We start from the raw sequence: 18,366 nt of genomic DNA, 5'->3' as shown, positions 1-18,366 counted from the left end.
TTGTAGACCAGGCTGGTCTCGAACTCACAGAGATCCACCTGCCTCTGCCTCCCGAGTGCTGGGATTACAGGCGTGCGCCACCACCGCCCGGCTCGACAGTGAATATTTCTTAGGCCTTGTTGAACCGTCATAAACTGACAGTTAAAGTGCACATTCCTGCCCGACCACAAAGTGGCAAACATTGAGTTTTCTGGCTTGATTTAGATTCTTATCTTTATGATAAAAGTTTTCAGCTGGGTGGTAGTGGGGAGGCAAAAACAGGCAGATCTCTGTTAGTTCGAGGCCAGCCTGGTCTACAAGAGCTAACTCCAGGACAGGCTCCAAAGCTACAGAGAAACCCCGTCTCGGGGGGGGGGGGGGAGTTTTCTTATTTGGCCAAATTTTGTCTTATTATTGGGGTTAAATGCATAGATTTTATGTGCTGGGTTTAGTTGGAACTGGGAAGTAATGAAATTATTTCATAATCATCTTTGTGCTAAAAGATTAAACTAGCTTGCTATAAGATGTTGCTTTAAAAACTTAAGCCATTAAAAGGCCAAGTCTAATACTGAGGCTTACTTTAATAGGATTGTATTGTTGTCTTAAACTTGAATATGCAGATAAATGGTAGTATTGAACTCCTGGTTGATTTTTAATTTTACCTTTTTAAAATGGTTCTTTCTGCATTCTGATTTCTTATTTTTGATGCTAGCTAGTCTTCCTAGCTAGTAGTAGCAGTGTCTACTCAGAGTACTCTCAGGGGGCTTATTACAGTTAACCCATTATTTTTATATTAAAAATAAATTAACAGCATCCAACTATTTTTGTCTAGGCGATTCCCTTACTTAATGACAAGGGAAAGAAACAATTATAATAGAGCAATATGAGCACCCTGCCTTAGTTAAAGGTGCACTTTGAAGTGCCAGGGATGGGACACGGGAAGAAGGGATGCTACGTATTACTGTCATATGCTAAACCAGACACAGCTCAGTCTGCGAGGCTTTGCTGTAGGAGAATTTAACCTAAATTTCCCCATGAGAAAACAAGCTCACTCTCAGATTGGGTGCTATCCTGGACATCTAAAAGTCCCTATGCCTCCCCCCACCCCAAAAAGTCCTCTCTGGTTCTCTCTAGAGTTTCCACATCTAGGGAGAGGGAGACTGCACAGAGAAAAAGCAGCAAGTATACTGAGGCAAATTTTTAAATTACAGATTTTATGTTAATATACTTTTTGTATTAACCATATACTACTGTGTGTATTAAATTTTATGAATGTGATAATTACAAGTTTGGATGATTCCTTGTCCTGATACAAATACATAGAGGAAAGATTAGAACAGTGTGGTACAGTAAAATGAGGAGACTAGAATTACCTAAGTCAAGGCTTGAACAGCTTGGAATTTCTTTGCCTTCCCTCCCTCCAAGAATCTGTTGCAATTTACTGTAATTATTTCTTACCTTATTATCATAGAGAATAATTACTATAAATATTCTCTATCTGATACAAATAATTACATTCTTTATCTGATAAGCAAGAATACATACTTTTAGAATAGTTGGATTTTGCCAAGCCCACAGAATCACTCATTCTTTGCATGATAGCACAGAAGTGGTAGTGATGAAGTTTTAAAGGTAAGAATATAAGATCCTGAACTGTGAGTTGATGTGTCCTAAGAAAATGGTATTTGTGTGAGGAGATGAATATCAAGTAAACAGTTCTGACCCTGCTCTCCTGGTTTACTTAAAGCCATTACTTTGACTATAAATAAAGTGTCTGCTTTTTAAATAGACTAATTTAATGGCCTTGTGAGATGTAGGACAGCAGTACTACTTGTGTGTTGAACTTCGAGAGAGTGAAATGAAAGCATTCAGTCACACAGAATCAGCTGTTAGACTTTTATTTGTTTATTTATCTTTGGTGGTGGTGGTTTAGTTTGGGTAGGTGTGGGTTTGTTACTTTTGTTTTTTGATTTGCTCACTATGTAGCCCAGGCTGGTCTCCAATTCTTGAGCCCACAGCCTTATTCTTTTAGTCTCCTGAGCAAATAGAATTGAATATATATTATGGCAAACTTGTACTTTATGTTTTCAGGTAATTTCCTGAAAATACTGTCCCTAAAGGGTTGTTTATACGTGACTAAATTATATGTTTCCTTTTCAGAGGAGTGAATGTCATCCCTTTCCTAGAGGTCATTGGATTACCTGACAGTGTAGTAGACATCCTGAAAAACTCCCAGAGTGGAAACGCCCTGACAGCATATGCCATGTTTAAGGTGGGTTCCTTGCTTACCCTCCCTAGGAAACTCACATTGAGCTCTGAATTAAAGATATATTTAAATATATATGTATATTTTAATATCCTATTTCACATTTTGTATTTCTAATGAGCAGAAGGTACAAAAATAAAACTATGACTTTAGGAAGAAGTGCCTTAAAAAATAGGTAAGCCATAGTCTGCCAGGCTCAGGCATCCCCCTGCCCTGACTTGTTACTGAAATCTAGCATTTGCTTTATTATTTATAATAGTTTACCCTTCTTTAGAAAATGGGATTGTAAAGGCTGAATTCACACTGTTTTGTGTGACACAGTCCAGGCTTAGTTCTTAGGTGTTCTCAGTTTAGAGAGTCTATAACTTCTCAGGGTGTACACAGTGCTGCTTTTATAAAAAGTCTCTATGCCTGCCTTTATTATAGAGGGGAAGTCTCATTGTAAATCATAGAATTCAGCTATATTAATCTCATATTTTACTTAAAAATATTCTATGATATCCATATTCAAATAAAATGAAAATTTGGGGAAAGTAGATGTTACTATTCTGTGTAAAAGTATGTAAAATAATGACTTACAGTATTATGTATTACTATTATGTAGTGGTGTTATGCTGTGTAAAAATACATAGAGTGACATAGTATTATTCGGAAGTAATGTTTTTTTCTATCATCTTTACTAGAATCATTGAGATCTCAGAGAATTTTTCTCAGAGCTTAATTGCTGTGTTTTTCTCATATTATTTTACAGTGTTTTATAGCTGTGGTAGGTTAAATTTAACATAATCAGAGTACATGATGGTGGTTTAAGTCATTTTTTCTGACTCCTTTCTTTAAAGCATCTGACTTAAGAGTTTTCTTTATGTGCTCATGAACCCCCTGGAAATTCAGGGGCCTGTGTTTGTGTTTTTGCCCTCTCTGGTGTACTTTGAGGTGCATTAGTGCTTAGCATATTTGGAAACCTACAAATCCTGTGGATTTTTCCCCCTCATGTCCTTCTGTAGGGTGAGAAATGGAGTATGTCCTGAGTTTTCTGTAACCCACAGGACTTCAAGTAGAACAACAGAGATGCCTTCTTCCTTAAGGCAAAGCTCCAAAGTGAGGTATGATAGACATAAGGAAAGAGTGCTGGGTAGCTAGCTGGTTACACATCAGAGCTCCTTTAACAGGCACTGTAGTTGGCTCAGATTTGTCCAGAGCTTACACCAGGAATTCACTGATAAGGAAAACACTGTCAGACCAGGTACACCTTTAGTTCCAGCATTTGGGAGAAAGTTCAAGGCCAGCCTGGTCTGCTTGATAAGCTCTGAGACACGGAACCCTTAAAGAAAGGGAGGGAAGAAAACAAAGCACTGCTAAGACTTCCCTTGGAGAGCATATTCTAGGGAAGGAGAGTGGGCAGGTCAAAGGCAATTGGAGAGACAGAGAAGGAAGGGTTGAAAATAAGCATGCATGTACATACACGTGTGTGCATATATGGTGTGTGTATATTTAAATTATATTAAATGTTACTGATCATTAAGAAGAAAGAATATACAATGGGTGATGGTAGTGCACACTTTGAATCCCAGCACTCAGGAAGCAGAGGCAGGTGGATTGCTGTGAGTTCAGGCCAGACTAGTCTACACAGTGAGTTTCAGGACTACCAGTACTACAACAGAGAAATCTGTCTCAAAAAAAGAAAGAAAGAGAGAGAGAGAGAGAGAAAGAAAGAAAGAAAGAAAGAAAGAAAGAAAGAAAGAAAGAAAGAAAGAAAGAATATAGTTAAGAACACTTGATGCTCTTGCAAAGGACCAGGAGTTTGAAACCCAGCATTCATTTTTTGGCTTACAACCATTTGTAACTTCAGTCCTTTGACCTCTATGGGCACCAGGCACACATGCAGTGTGCATACATATGTACAGGCAAAACACTCATACACATAAATATTTTAAGAAAAAATAAACCAGATAAGGAGATGTTTTGGTATGTGTTGTTTTTTTTTTTTTTTTTGTTCACACCCCCACCACCACGTCCCTAGCCCCCACCCATGGTCCTCCTAGATTGCAGATTTAGATAGGAAGTGCTCTGAGAAGTTAACAGGTTGATCTGGGAGTTGGCAGGGAGCAGAGGGAGACAAGGGTTTCCAGCAGAGGGAGCCTTGAGGACTGCAGGATGCTAGGTACCAGAAAGTTAGATTAGGAGCCATTGTGGCTGGAATGAGCAAGAGAAGCAGAAAGACTTGCCAGATCAGGAGCCTGTGTGTTATAGGGAAACTATTGGTTACTTTGAACGTGTGACTTCAAATCACTGCAACTGCTATCATGTTAAAGCCAGGGTAAAAAGCTGGGGCATCAGGATGAGGCTGTCTGCTACAGAAGCCTAGGCTGCATGTCCTCATGTCAGCACCAAGTGGTACCTGGGGAGGCAGTCAGAAGCAATTGGATGGTGGGTATGTTTTAAAGAAACTAATGGGCTTTCCTGATGCTACGCATACAAATTACGTTAAAGAAATTGATTAAGAGCTATTTATTTTGGCCTGAGTAAATGGAAGAACAAGTTACCATTTTCTGTAGTGAGTAAAATTTTGGAAGAAGCAGGTCTGACTGGGACAGGTGAGGCCTGTGAGTTTGTGCATATTAAGTCAGACATTCAGGTGCAAATGATTTGGGTAGTTGGCTATATGTGTATTTGAATTCAGGGAAGGGATTCAATATGGAGATGTAAATTAAGAATTCTTAATATATAGATGACACCAAAAGCAGGAACCTGGACAGGCCATCGTGGGAGTGTGAAAGTGAAGAGTCTACAGACCTTGTTCAAAAGCTACAGTGACGTGGCCAGTGTGCCCGAGAAAATCCACGTGGGGGTGGTCCTGGCACCAGGTGCATGGGAGTCAGGCAGAGGGAGCTGTTTTAGAGTGGGCCCAGGCTGCTATCAGGTCAATGGTGAGTGTGGCCCCACAGAGGCCATTGAACTAAAGAGAGCGGCTTGGTGGGATTAGAGGAACAATTGCGAGAAGAATGGCAGGTGCTTTCTGAATGTTTGCTGTGTACTGTGCCTGCTTGAGCTCCCGGTACCAGGTGGCCATTTGTTTTTGCAAAGCCCTTCCACTGGTTCAGGTCTCTTAGTTTTTGTCCTTCTGTTGTGATGAAGACAAAGAAGAGCTGCCGTGGCCTTGGGAGACGTCCGTTCCGGACCCTATGGTGAGATGGTAGCATGCGTGCAGAAAGAGTTAAAGAGGGACCATTTGAGAGTAGAGCAAACGTGAATCCAGCAAATAAGTATCTGACTCTTGCTCAGCTTCCCACTGTTTGAACTTTGGCTGCATTTTAGCTCAGGTAGATAGTGCATGTCAGAGATTTTGGGGCACAGAAACCTACACCTGTATTACTGTTAGAATCACACCCTCCTTCTGCCACCATGCTCATTAGCATTCATTAGGGTGTCAGTGCAGCTGTCTGTGATAACCCTGAAATCTTAAGTCATATGGTCTGAGGACAGACATTTTAAAATAAGTCTGAAGTAGCCCTTGTTAGAAAGACAAACGATATAGAGTATTATACTCGCCTTCTCTCACAGAAGTGTATGCTGATTATTACCGAAATGTTTAGTTCCAACTTAATTTTGTTTACAGTCATAATCAGGTGTTGATCAGCCTGTTTGCTTTTGTTTCCTCCTTCTTCCCCTAAGATTGCAACACCTGCCCGCTATACTGTGACCTTGGGAGGAACGTCCTTTACCGTGAAGTATCTGCGAAGTCAGGGGTACATGTCAACCCCACCACCTGTCAAGGAGTATCTACAGGACAGAATGGAGGAGACTAAGGAGCTCATCACTGAGAAAATGGAGGAGACAAAGGATAGACTCACTGAAAAATTACAAGAAACCAAAGAAAAAGTCTCTTTTAAGAAAAAAGTGGAATAAGAGTGCCTTATGTAAGATGTTACAGAAACCCCCACACTTTAACCCTGAGAGACTGGGGGCAAAGAACATGTTCGGAATGTCCTTCTTTCTTTTTTTTGGTTGCTTGCCTAAATGTGTATATCCTCTGAGGGTTAAAGAACAAAGAGATTTTTTGTTTTTAAGTTAAATAACAGTGGAGGGGAAAAAAATCAATGTTTTTCAAAATGAAATGAACCCAGCATACAAATTTTATATATGAGTTGCAGTAATAAGCAATAGCTAATGCCCTCAAAGTTAGAGTTCCTGTTCCATAGCCTCAGAATCCAATCTGCTTCACGGACTCTGACATTGCAGTGTGTGTACTGGTCAGTCCACTGGTCACTCCACTTAGTGTGAAGGCCACTAAGTGCCCAGTTTTGTGGGGATGAACACCATTCAGACTCTGGGTAAGAGACTGGAGAAGTTACCTACAAGTTAACATGTAGCCCTTAGTTCAAAAAGGTTGTATAAATCCAGTCTTACATTTATTAGTAAGATATGTTGGTTATGTGATGAAATGGACCCTGTAAAATGGTTTTTAACTGGAGCTTGTCAAAATCACATTTTTAAAGCAAATTCTTTTTCAGACTTAACTATGCATGGTGGTTGGACACTTGGACTGTCAGACTTTCTTGTAACTCACTTCTGTCTTCTCCAGCCAATCTTTGGAAGAAAATGAAAGTTTTATATAAACTTTATTATTGAAATAACATACATCAGCAACTCAAGTTCACTCTTCTTAACTCCATCAAGCTTTGAAAGACCACCGCTGATTGGGTAGGAACAAGTCGGTAGCTGCGCATGCTTGAGAATGGAGGCTCATGGTGGGTCCGTGGAGAGCAGGTGAGCAGTGCACCAAGGAGGCTCATCTCAGATCGCTCCACTACGTCAGCCCTGTGGGATTTGGGTCCTTATAACCCTGGTCAAAACAAAAGAGGTCTGTCTGTCATAGGTTCCATTAGCATTGTGGTTAGTGTTTGTCATATTGGAAGGAAGAATTCCTGCTTAAATAGTCTGCTTGACTGTTTCTTGCTTGTAATGAATCGGGCTGTCAGGCAAATCCCATGTCTGCAGAATGTCTTTCTGTGTGTGGGTGCACTCTGAGCTTTCCTTTAGGTCTATTTAACCCTTGGGTTGACATTGGCGCAAGAAATGGCCTCTTTATAGGGCATTGGTTTTGACTTGCCATCAGAAGAATGTCAAAGACCTTGCCACATAGCTATCCCATTCAGCCCCTGCTTTGTGACAGAATTTATGTCAAATGCTTAATTTGGCCAAATTTAGAGAATAAGGAGATAACCTCACATTTGAGATATCTAGTCATTTTATTGAAACACTAAGTAAAAATACTATGGTTGGAGAATTACAGAGCAATTTGTCATAGGTCTCTGTTCTTTATGTGTTGGCAGCATGATTAATCTGAGGCAGAGTTCAGTGCACTGCTACAAGTTGATGGCACCCTCTCATATAAGCAGGACAACACACTTTAGCATGTTTATTGAACAGGAAGATAGAAAATGCTGATGTATTAACATTCACCCCTCCCCCAAACGACCAAGAATACCATGCTAAATGTGATAATATAGAAGTTTTTCTCCTAAGACCTCTTACCAGTCTCAGTGCATAGGGCATATCATCTAGTAGAGGTAGTTTGAGAGCTCTTAAGACATTGCTAATAATCAAGAGACTGCAACTTTTATCCCGAGTAGATAGATATCTTCTGCCTAGTCCATTGGAGTCGCATCACCCTCTAGTTCTAAGTCTGGGTTGTGTCTCGCCAATTATAGCAAATAAGGAACTGTTTGTTACCTGCTTTTAAATCCAATGAAAAGGTCCCTAAAGATTTGAGGTTATATTGTTACTATTTGACATCAGAGATGTCATAAAATGCTGTTGTTAATATTATCCTTAAAACAAACAACAACCAACTTGCAGGGGATCCTGCAATGTGTTGATAGCAGACAACAGTACATGTCAACTTAAATTATCAAAATGTATAATATAGATTTGTATATGCTGAACTGCATTTTATTTACAGCAGATCATGGGCTTCTCTTAGCTGCAAGGGAAACAAGGAAGTTCCATATCTGGTGTGCACATTTATCCTTTTGAAAAATACGTTGATGTCACAGATGAAGCTGTGACTGAGGTTTTTTTTTAATAGACAGGAAACATTTGCTTAGCAAATTAGTAAGTTCAAAAGAAAATGAATTAGGTAAGAAGCTTGGTTTGTTAAAGAATAAGAGTAAAACCTGCCTTTTAAAACATCACATCATTATTGAGAGCCTTTGTGCGAAATGGGGTGCTGTTTGGATTTCACCAAAGGGAAAAATTTGTATGTTGGGAATAGCCTTCTCCCCACAGTGAAATAATAAAACTAAGACTTGAAATATTTCCAAGTTTTCCACTTAAAATCTGCCCCCATCTTCTCATTCACAGATGAAAGGGTGAAGGGCTTTATGCTCGGGGTGAGCTAGGACTGGGAGGCTGTCTCGTTCCTAGGCCAAAGTTGTAGGGATTTTAAGCATCTTTATAGTGTGGGCAGAAGAGCTGTTTGAAGACAATGAAGCTGTATTTTAGACACATTGAGCTTCTTTTAATGTCCTTTGCACTGGGTTCATGTCTTTTAAGATTTCAAAACTGCTTCAAAATACAAGCTGAGCTATTGTAGGTTGATACACTAGCAATGAGATTGGCAGAAAGTGAATTTTGCAATTGAGGCAGGAAAAATTAGTAATATTTCTGAGTTCTTTTTAAATAGAGAATTTTGAATATACACACATTTTTTAAAATTATTAAAGGGCTTCTTAAAAGAGGTTGTTGTAGAATTAGAGGAATAATTTTCTTAGTAGCTACAGTTCATTTTCTGAATATTGTTTCAGATTTCCAAAACTGAGTCTCCATAAAGCCTAAAATAAGGTAATTTTAAATGTTCCAAGTAAGTGCCCTTCTTGCATGCCACTTACTTGTTAGCATTAAGAGCTCACTGTTTAATTGACTTTAGCAGGGACATGATGAAAGAATCATCCAGGCATTGGCCCCATGCCCGATGAGCATGTGTTGAGGGATACGTGGGTCTCTGTATTGAAAATTTGCAGAAGAGGTGTCGGGAAGGCAGTGAGGAGATTGTCACTCATCCATTCTTCAAATAATAACTGTGCTTGGTCTCCATTGGCCCATGTGTATGTTATTTACCAGTTTTGTATTAAGTAGAGGTTCCATGAGAGAAGGAAGAAGAAAGTCATATACCCAAAGGACAGCAAAGTCTGGACCTCGTCCTTCCTGATGATTGGAATGGTCTAAGGACCACTCCTTTCCCAGAATTTGACCTTTCCTGGCCCCCTTAAGGAAACTTTCTCTTATGCTGAGTTAGGCTCGCTGGACTGATTTTTCCCTCTGAGACTTCTATGACCTTTGATCATTCTAACCAGTCAAAACAAGTCTGTGGTTGGCCTGTGTCTCCAGGATTAAGCTTTGAAAATTAAGGTCTATTCTTCCCTATCCATCACTAATAGTCACTAACAGTAGTTACAGATCCTCATTATCCTGTGGCAATTATTTGGTTATTTTGATAAGAATGATCTTCTTAGTAGGAAGAATGTTGTTATTTTAGAGCCCTTGAGGGCAGAGTGGACTTGGTTTGTTGTGAGGATTTGTTTGAATGACCTTGTTGGGAAGTAGGTATCAAGTGTAGAATATGGCTTCTTACCCAGTGAGCTAAGGGGAAGTACATCATGCTGTTTCCTCTGGGAAATCAGTCCAGTGAACAAACCTTGGTGGTGAGAAGTATGACTCCATGCCAAAGTATGCTTCCTGCTTCCTGATTTTCCTGAAAGTGGATTAGCTGGAAACTTTGCTTTCCCCCGTTTACCCACCTCCCTTTGTCCGACCTTTTCTGTCTTGAACTTTGACTAATTTAAATGTTAGCAGTCACTGACATGAGAAGCAAGGACACGTACAAGGAGTGTGCTCAGTGCAAGTCTGCTCAACAGGTCTGTGAGCACAGTTTTGGTTCAGGGTGCACAGCAGCACAGCGTTCTTCCAGGGATTTGAAGCTTCCAGCTGCAGTTGGCTGGACCCACCAATTTTTAGAAACAACATTGAAACCTAACTTCATCCTTTTTGTTTTAATAAGATGAAATACACATAGTGTAAAAGGCGCTTTCTGCCATATTTTGACAATTCCATAAAGATGCTCCACAAAACGGCAATTCTGTATCATCCATTTCTAATTAAATGTTAGCTCTTAATCCTGGATTTGATTTTAGGAAGGGCAGCAATGTTCATACATGAACATAGTTTAGCTGTTGCCTTGTTTGCGCCTCTGAGTGTTAGACTGGAGATTTTATGACAAGCGTGTTTTTACTCATTTAAGTCCATACCTCCTCAGGATTCTTACTGTGGTATCCAGGTTGTCACTGTCGCTGTTTCTCTCATCCATGGGTGCTGGGTGTCCTTACCTGCTTGGTATTTGGCCGTGGCAGTGTGGTTGGGCTCTGCTGCCCAAGACCTCAGGCAACAAGTACATTATTCTGTTTCCTTGGTGAGGCAAAGTCAGGTTATGGGAGCTTGTGTACTCTGTATTCTTCTGACCAGTAACAAACAGGTATGCATCGCTCCCAAAGTAAAAAATACTGTCAAGTATGTCCACAGATCTAATGCGGTATTGTTGAGCAAGCTATTCACTAATTGCACTGTTTTGTTTTTAAGATTGTTAGCTTTTACCTTTGTTTTTACCACTGATAATAATTCAAACCCAAGGCTTAGAGAACTGTGGAATTTAACACTGATGAGTCATGTTAGGACATTGAAGCCATGTTTTGGTTAAGAAAAAACCAAAGACCTGTGCTTCTGAAGTTCAGTCAGGCATTACTCATGTGGTCCCTTTCCCCTGTGGCAGGTACTTAAGTATGCCAGGCCATGCTCTTGGACTTAAAGGAAATAAAAGTCAAGCCAGTTCATCACATTTGCCAGTAATGTATAGCCTGGCTCTTCTGCTGATACCATTCAGCTTTTGGCTGTTAACCTTGTAACGTGACTTCCTTTAGACTCTACTCTGGTCATCCTCTTTTTAGAGTGATCAGAAAGGGAGATAGAAACTATTTTGTGGCCTTATCCCTTCGTTTTTCCCCTTTAGTTTTGGCTGGGCTGGGCTGGGCTGGGGTGGGGAAGCTAAAGGTCCAGTCTCATTCTGTCCTCCATTACCATCTAGTGAAGTTGGCCTTAGCAAAGCATTCAGGTTGCAATTTTCACACAACTGAATCCATACTTGAAACTAGTTTCTCTTCTGGTCATATAATATCTTTTGCCTTTTCCTAATTACCACATTTAAAAGTAATGAAGAAAAACCTCAAGTCTAGATTTTATATATTAAGTATAAATAGTAATGTTAAATATTTCATATATCAGGGACCACTTGGCCTCAAGATTCTCAGATTGTCTCCTTTTCCTTCCTCCCATCCATGTATAGTATTAGACAGTGCCATACTTGAAAGCCGCTGAGACTAATTTTTCCATTTAATTGTTGCCAGTTTCTAGAAGATCTGAAGCCATCAGAAACTTCTATTTATGGAAAATTTTGGTGCAGTGGAGTTTAAGATATCCTTAGGAAATGCAAGGTTTCACCAAAATTGAGTGCTTGCCCTGAGTCCCTTGAAAAGGAAGGTTAAAGCTCACGATTCATTTGGCCAGAGGGAAGATTTCCTATGAAGTAGTCTCAGTACCATAAAATGAAAACAAAACTCCAGGTCCTTCCACACAGCTGTGCAGCAAAGCTTGTGTGTTCTTCACTGCCTTGGCAGATGTGTGCCTTGTGTGCAGGGACAGCCTCCACAGGACCTGCATGGAGAAGACAGTGTGTGGTTAATGTGCCCATATCTTCAAGTGGACAGCAAGAACAATAGGACCTCTTTGGCTAGCAGCTGCCACCTCATGTGGACACTTGAGGGTGTGGTGGGCTGCTGTCTCTTCCTTAGCTCTGCTTGGCTGAAACAATTGCACGTGCTCTATAGATACGAGTTTGGAACTACCTCCAGCCAGGGACATTAATTACCAGAGGTGAGCTCTCGAACTGTCTGAAGGCTGCTGGGCCCAAGGTCTGAGCTGCTCTTTACCATATGTAGCAAATGTTTAAACATTTTAATTAGAATCTGTGTAAGCCAAACAGATCAAAACTGTAAAGTGAGGGAAATCTAACCTGTTTTAAGTAGCATGTTCACTCAGAAGGCCCAGGGTGAGCTGCTGTCTGAAAAGTCCTTGTTTTCTGCATCAGGCCTTACCAGAAGCCTTCAAAGCTTGTTAGGTCCTCAGCCAGGGGACCTGGGCGGAAGGTAGTCCCACGAGACACTCTTCCATTGTAAACTGGAGTCCCAGCCTCATGCTCTTCAAGGGTTCAACCTTCCTGCTGTTGCTTAGCAATGCCTCTTGATGTCCTCCTGCTTCTCCTGAAGCAACTCTTGAGAACCTGGGCTGGACTTTGAGAGGAACTCAAATCTGCTAGTACTGAGGTGGTCAGTACCAGTGGCAGAGGGGCAGGAGAGCCTGGCACCTCTCTTCCTTTGCTCACACTGCTTGCTGTTAGGTTTGGGAGCTCTGGGGACAGCCTCTACTGAGCTGCTGAACTGGGAATTCTCTGAGAGCACAGTGTGGTCTGCTAGTGACTAAGAATAAGAGTCCCCTCATCAAAAAAAACTTCACTCTGAATCTGAAGTGGACTAGAATTTGGGCCCACGCAATTATTCCAGTAAGACTTTGAAATTGTTTCTATTTGTTTATTGCAAATTTACAGAAATGGAAAAAATAAATCTATTATCATGCTAAATTCACTTATCCTCACTGTTTGGTAGGTTATGTGGTGTTTATGCATACATGTGTCATCTAGAATCTATATACACTTACTTGGCACAGATAAAATGCGCTCCTCTCTATGCAGGTCATATAACAGCTGAAGGTCTCCAATGTCAGGGATTAAGTATTTGTTGTCAGACCTACTTAGCTTGCTGTGTGACTGGCTTTGTGTGACCGCCATCCAAAGCCCCTGTGGGGTTAGAAGTTCTCAGGAACCAATTCTGAATGTCCCATGTTAGAACTCAGAATTGAGAATTCTGTGATGTCATCTACTCAGGTTTATAGAACCCTAGGAAATCCTTTTAAAAAGTCAGCCACCAACCAGTGAGCTCGGGATTTAAAATGTCACTGCCAAGCTTGGCAGTTTAACTGCATTCTGGGAACTTACCTGATGACAGAGAGCACTGACTCGAACAGGTGGTCCTCACCACACACCAGCTGTGGCACATGCGTACATGTGTGTGTGCGCACACAAATGGTTTTCTTGAGTCAATAACTAGAGAATGAGCAGCAGTATCCTTTGGGCTGGGGTATAGCCCAAAGAAGAACTTTTTCCTGGGTCCCATCTCCAACTCCACAAAAAAGAAAGTATTTTTCTGAGACTGATCATACATCAGTTGTCTATTTGTATGTCGTAGCTGAAAGGTAAACAAACAAAATCCCAGGGAACAGGTATTTGTCACTTATTATTTTTAATGAGTTTGTGCTATGATTTGATCATGGCATTAGGAACAAGCAGAAACCTGATTTCATCGCTAACAAACAGCACTTGTGCAACGTCTTTCATCAAAAGTATTGCAGTTAGAGACCTGAGGTCTAGACTGTATCCCCACCTGAGCAAAAGATGCAGGCGGATGACAGTTGCGAACCATTTCCCTTATATAACCAGGAGTTAGTTAAAGAGTAAGCGCATGGTTGTTTAAACACAAAAGGACTTTGACTTCTGATTATCATAGCTCACAAAGATCGGAAGATGCAAATACAGTTGCACTTTTTTAGATTACTTTATAATAAAAATTAAGTGAACTAAGTGTTGTGGATAGTGTATATATTTTAAAACAACTTTAAACTCAACAAGGATATTAATTGGAATTGAGATTTTTGAAAGGCAAGTGCATCTGATAGAAGCAGCATCATTGAAAGGGATCCCCAGCCAGGGCCGGGTCTGCAGAACCGAGTTGGTCATGCATCTTACTACTGAGTCTAGAACATTCCCATGTTCAGTAGTGCTCATTTTCTGACAGTAATGGAGCCTTGGATCTTGACCCCAGGGATCCTGAGGGTGAACCCTGCAGTAGACAGAGACACTGACTTGGACTTGAATGGGACTTAGGACGGATCTATTGACATTTTTACCCAGCTCTTGCAGGGAGCTGTTAAAAAGGACCGAATTGGCACTAAGAGTTGCACATTCAGAATAAGTAGTAATAGCTTAGAGCATTTTTTTTTTCCCTGATTGGGGATAATTCTGTCTCTGACTTTCAAAGTCAGAGCTCATACCACAGAAAAAATAAAAAGCCCGGAATTCCCCAGACATCATTAGTGAGACACTGGATTAGACTGGACGGCAGCATTCCACGATCACTGTTAACACTTCATACCCATGCTGGCTTTAATGGACACCAAGGCTTTTTTGCTTGAGAGGGGATGGGGAGGGTGGGGGGAGACAAAGGAAGAAACTTAAAAATGCCAAAGCCACAGTTGGATGCTAAAGACTAAACTGGAGCTGGAAGAGAGAAGTGTGACTTTACGTGCAGTCTAACATGTAACCTAACTGAGGGATCAGGACTACAGAATACAATAGGAATGCACTTACAAGTCTGTCTGTTCTCAGCTGATTGACAACCCAAAACATTTCCCCTACCCTAATCATCTTTCCTGATGGGTCTGTTTTCTGAGGCACTCTCTCCCTACAAATTCCAGACAGTCCATTGGCTTCATTGCTTCCATTTACAAGACAAGGCACAGAGAAACATGGGACACAAAGGGTCACAAGTGCTCTGAGGCTAAATTGCCTCCGCTGCAGGTTACTCGTTTTTTGACACCATGTGTGTCTTCTTCAAAGGTTTGCACATCCCAGTGAGGCCTGGCAGCTGGTACTGCAGTGAGAGAGAAGGCCTGCACAGAGAGCAAGCGGAAATACAGCTTTCCCCCTGACTAAAAGAACCAAACTGGTCCATTTCTAAAGGGATTAAAAACATCTTAGAGACTACTGAAGTTTCAGAGCAGAGGTACAACTCATTTCCCATGTATGTGCTGGTCATAAACTGCTGCCTGCTGTCCAGACTCCATCCCGTGGTGTTAATATATTTCATAGGAAAATAAACTACATAGACTTTATGTAATCATTTGCAAGTGTCCTTACAAAAGATGGAGTACATAGGCATTCTTAAGTATTATGCCATTTCTGGTAAAACTGGTATCTATACAATATATTACAGTATTGGTTTCTTGTTCTACCCATTGGGTAGAGTATTTGCATATGTTCAACGTATATACAGCACCTTACAAATGAAAGCAAACAGTTGAAGCACCATTTCAAGAGAGGCACAGCAAAGGTGAGCATTGCACACTGGGGCTGGGGTCCTACATCTGATAGCAGAACACAAGGCACCTCAGCTGCTTCCAGATGGACGTACAGAGCTAGGGCCCCAGAGGGTGTGTGCAGCTGCATCACTGTCCAGCCTAACCTTGTCATGTTACACTGTCTCCAGCCCACCTAGGGACCAAGATGGGTATGGGAAGAAGTTCCTTGCTCAGCAATATGTCCCTGTGCTCTGATACTAACCTTGTGCTACATCCAGCTGGCAGAGCCAGCTATCAAATGACATCTTTATTCCTAAAACCTATGACTATGGGAGACTGAGAATGCTATCGTGATTTGTCCACATCTCCAAGGACTCTGAACAGCTCCTGGCAGCCACACAACAGGGTTTGTTGGAATCAGTACAATCTAAGGAAACCATGAAGCTGCACGGGATTTTAGGGTGCAAGCAAGTCTGGATGGGTGACTGGCATGGGAGAAAAACAAAACGGTAACAGAAAGCAAGTATTCTTTGTTCTGCTCATCCTGACTGGTGAGATTTTTCAGAGGTATAGAGTTGCCATTCTGAGCAAACTCTACAAGCACATCCACAGCACTGTGTCTCCAAAGCCCAACTGGAATCCAGGAATGGCCACGCTCTGTCTCCAGCAGTGTCGGCAGGACCTAGAGAGGCCACATGGACTTCCTCGGTAAGATGCTTGAGGGCATCTAAAAGGCTTACTCTAGGAGTCTTTCTAGAAAGGAGCAGTTGGATAAGAGATGTAAAACCACCTGGGAAAAAGGCAGGTAGATGAATAGATTCTTCTAGATCAAGGCAGCTTTCTGAACGTACTTCCTTTTGATCCCAATGAAGATGAAGAGCAAATGGAACTACCTTAGAATTTCAAAATATTAATAATACTCTTTTTGTACCCAATTCCCATGTCTGTGTGAAGAGGCATCTATCCCAGTTTGGCTCCTCATCCTTGGCTCTTGAGTTGGAGCTAAAAATTACTAAGGAAAAGTGTAATTCTCACAGTGCACCTGTAAGCTTTGGTCACTGCCATGCTGTGATCTCTCGTGGGCTAGGTGTGTGTCTGGTGGAGAAGGCATCGGAGAGGGCAGTAAACAATTGGATGAGTCGGCTTCACAATCTCTTAAATATTGTTTCAATGTTTATAGAGTTTCTGAAAAAGCAAATGCAGGCTAAAAGAATGAATTCCAGTAGATGGGTTTGTAGGTCTTGTGTTTCATATCCCTGGAAATCCACGAGCCAACAGATAAGGCAGAGCAGTGTGCCCAGGACTGCTCCTTCTAACCATGCAAACAATTTCCTTCAGTGCCTCATGGGAATAATCATTATAACCTATTGTCAATTGCCTAAACTCACTGCTTTCTAAACTGAACCCTTGGGTTCTCTGCTTTTTGAAAGACAACAGCCCCCACTCTGAGCTGTGTCTTCACAGTTGTTACTTTGTCCTTACCTTGGAGCCAGGAGACAGCATGGCATGAGCTGTAAACCAGAAGGCTACTGTCTAAAATCTCCCTGGGCTGAGAGAAATGTCCTCGTTCATTTTTATGGCCTTAGCTTTGACTTTTAAACTAATTCCTTAAAGAGGCCCAGCCTCAAAGACTTCAAAGTCACAGGTGGTGTGTGTGTGTGTGTGTGTGTGTGTGTGTGCACTAAAAAGGCAGTCCTCTAGGGTACCCAGTGTTTCGTCAGCATCTGTTGGCATCTACAAAATCTCCATATGCTTGCCAAGCTCCAGAGGAATTTACAAGTCTCTGATCTTAGCTCTTTCTCACGGTTGGCAGAAAAGTAAGACTAAATAAGGATTGAGAAGCTATTTGGAGCTGAAACCAAAGGGTGGGATTGCCAGCTTCACCAAAACTACAGTTAGGATTTGGAATGGCAGAGCCATAACCTCACCTTCCCCTGGCTGTCATCCATGCCAAGTCCTCTACCAGTGAGATCCCAGCAAGGACACCTACTTTTTCCTCTGCCATCGAATCTCAGGGCCCCATCCAAGCACAGTCTGAAGGCACCGGTCACCAGGAGCCAGAAACTTCAAACAAATGGAAAAGGTCATCTTTGGCCCAGTTAACCTGTAGCCTGAGAGGCCACTGAATGTCACCAGACAAGACAGAAAAGCAACTCCAGAGTCCCAGAGACCTTCATGTGTACATCCTTCCAAGCAGTGTTCAAGCATGAACTGACAACTGTTGCCTATCTGTTCTCTCTCCTTTTGACTGTGAGTATTCCTTTGGATGCTACTGTGTGAAATGGGTAAATCCCACAGAGATTACAAGTCTCAGACCAACCCAGGGGCCTACCTACCGAGATCAGCAGAAATGAGCCGCCTGGGGTCAGACAGGACTGGGGGCCTCAAACAATCTCTAGTTCTCAGGTAAGAGTAGCATTACTTCCCATAGTCACCTCTGAAAATAATAACAGGCACACATACAGTCACACACACTTATTTGGTGTCAACCTGCCTCTGCATCTGCATTCCTGTTCCATGCAGAGGTCTGACCACCGGAAAGCCTGCCACTGCATATGAGCCCACCGTGGTGCCGTTACAGGGACAGCTCTTACATCTGCAGAAGAAAGTCGCTGGGGTCCTTCATTGTGCACAAGAATGTTTAGAAATATTAGAAACAGTAAACTGACTTCATTTTCCAGCTGTAATTCTACCTGCCATGCCTTGTCCTCACCCACCACCTGTTTACTAACCGACCACAGTACAAAGACCGGCTACACAGAGGTGAGTCTGCACCAGCACCGGTTCCTCTACCATGCAACACTGGTGATATGTAATGGCTTATT

The 18,366-nt window shown here is 41.7% G+C and overlaps 1 protein-coding gene across 4 annotated transcripts in view; it reads left to right on the top strand.

Annotated features, from left to right (window-relative positions):
- Fam210a (family with sequence similarity 210 member A) overlaps nt 1–18,214 on the top strand; it is a 47,235-nt gene extending 29,021 nt beyond the window's left edge. For all 4 annotated transcript variants that reach the window (XM_013349502.2, XM_005356238.2, XM_026783327.1 and 1 more), the window contains 2 exons: nt 2,140–2,251; nt 5,918–18,214. In XM_013349502.2, coding sequence (XP_013204956.1) covers nt 2,140–2,251; nt 5,918–6,151 — 346 coding nt within the window. In that variant the 3' untranslated portion in view covers nt 6,152–18,214. The remainder of the gene's footprint in view (nt 1–2,139; nt 2,252–5,917) is intronic.
- The last annotated feature ends 152 nt before the right edge of the window (nt 18,215–18,366 follow it).

The sequence above is a fragment of the Microtus ochrogaster genome, chromosome 18 (assembly GCF_000317375.1).
Source record: "Microtus ochrogaster isolate Prairie Vole_2 chromosome 18, MicOch1.0, whole genome shotgun sequence".
Classification (NCBI taxonomy): domain Eukaryota; kingdom Metazoa; phylum Chordata; class Mammalia; order Rodentia; family Cricetidae; genus Microtus; species Microtus ochrogaster.
The sequence above is the reverse complement of the archived record's forward strand: the minus strand, read 5'-3'. Positions and strand labels throughout refer to the sequence as shown.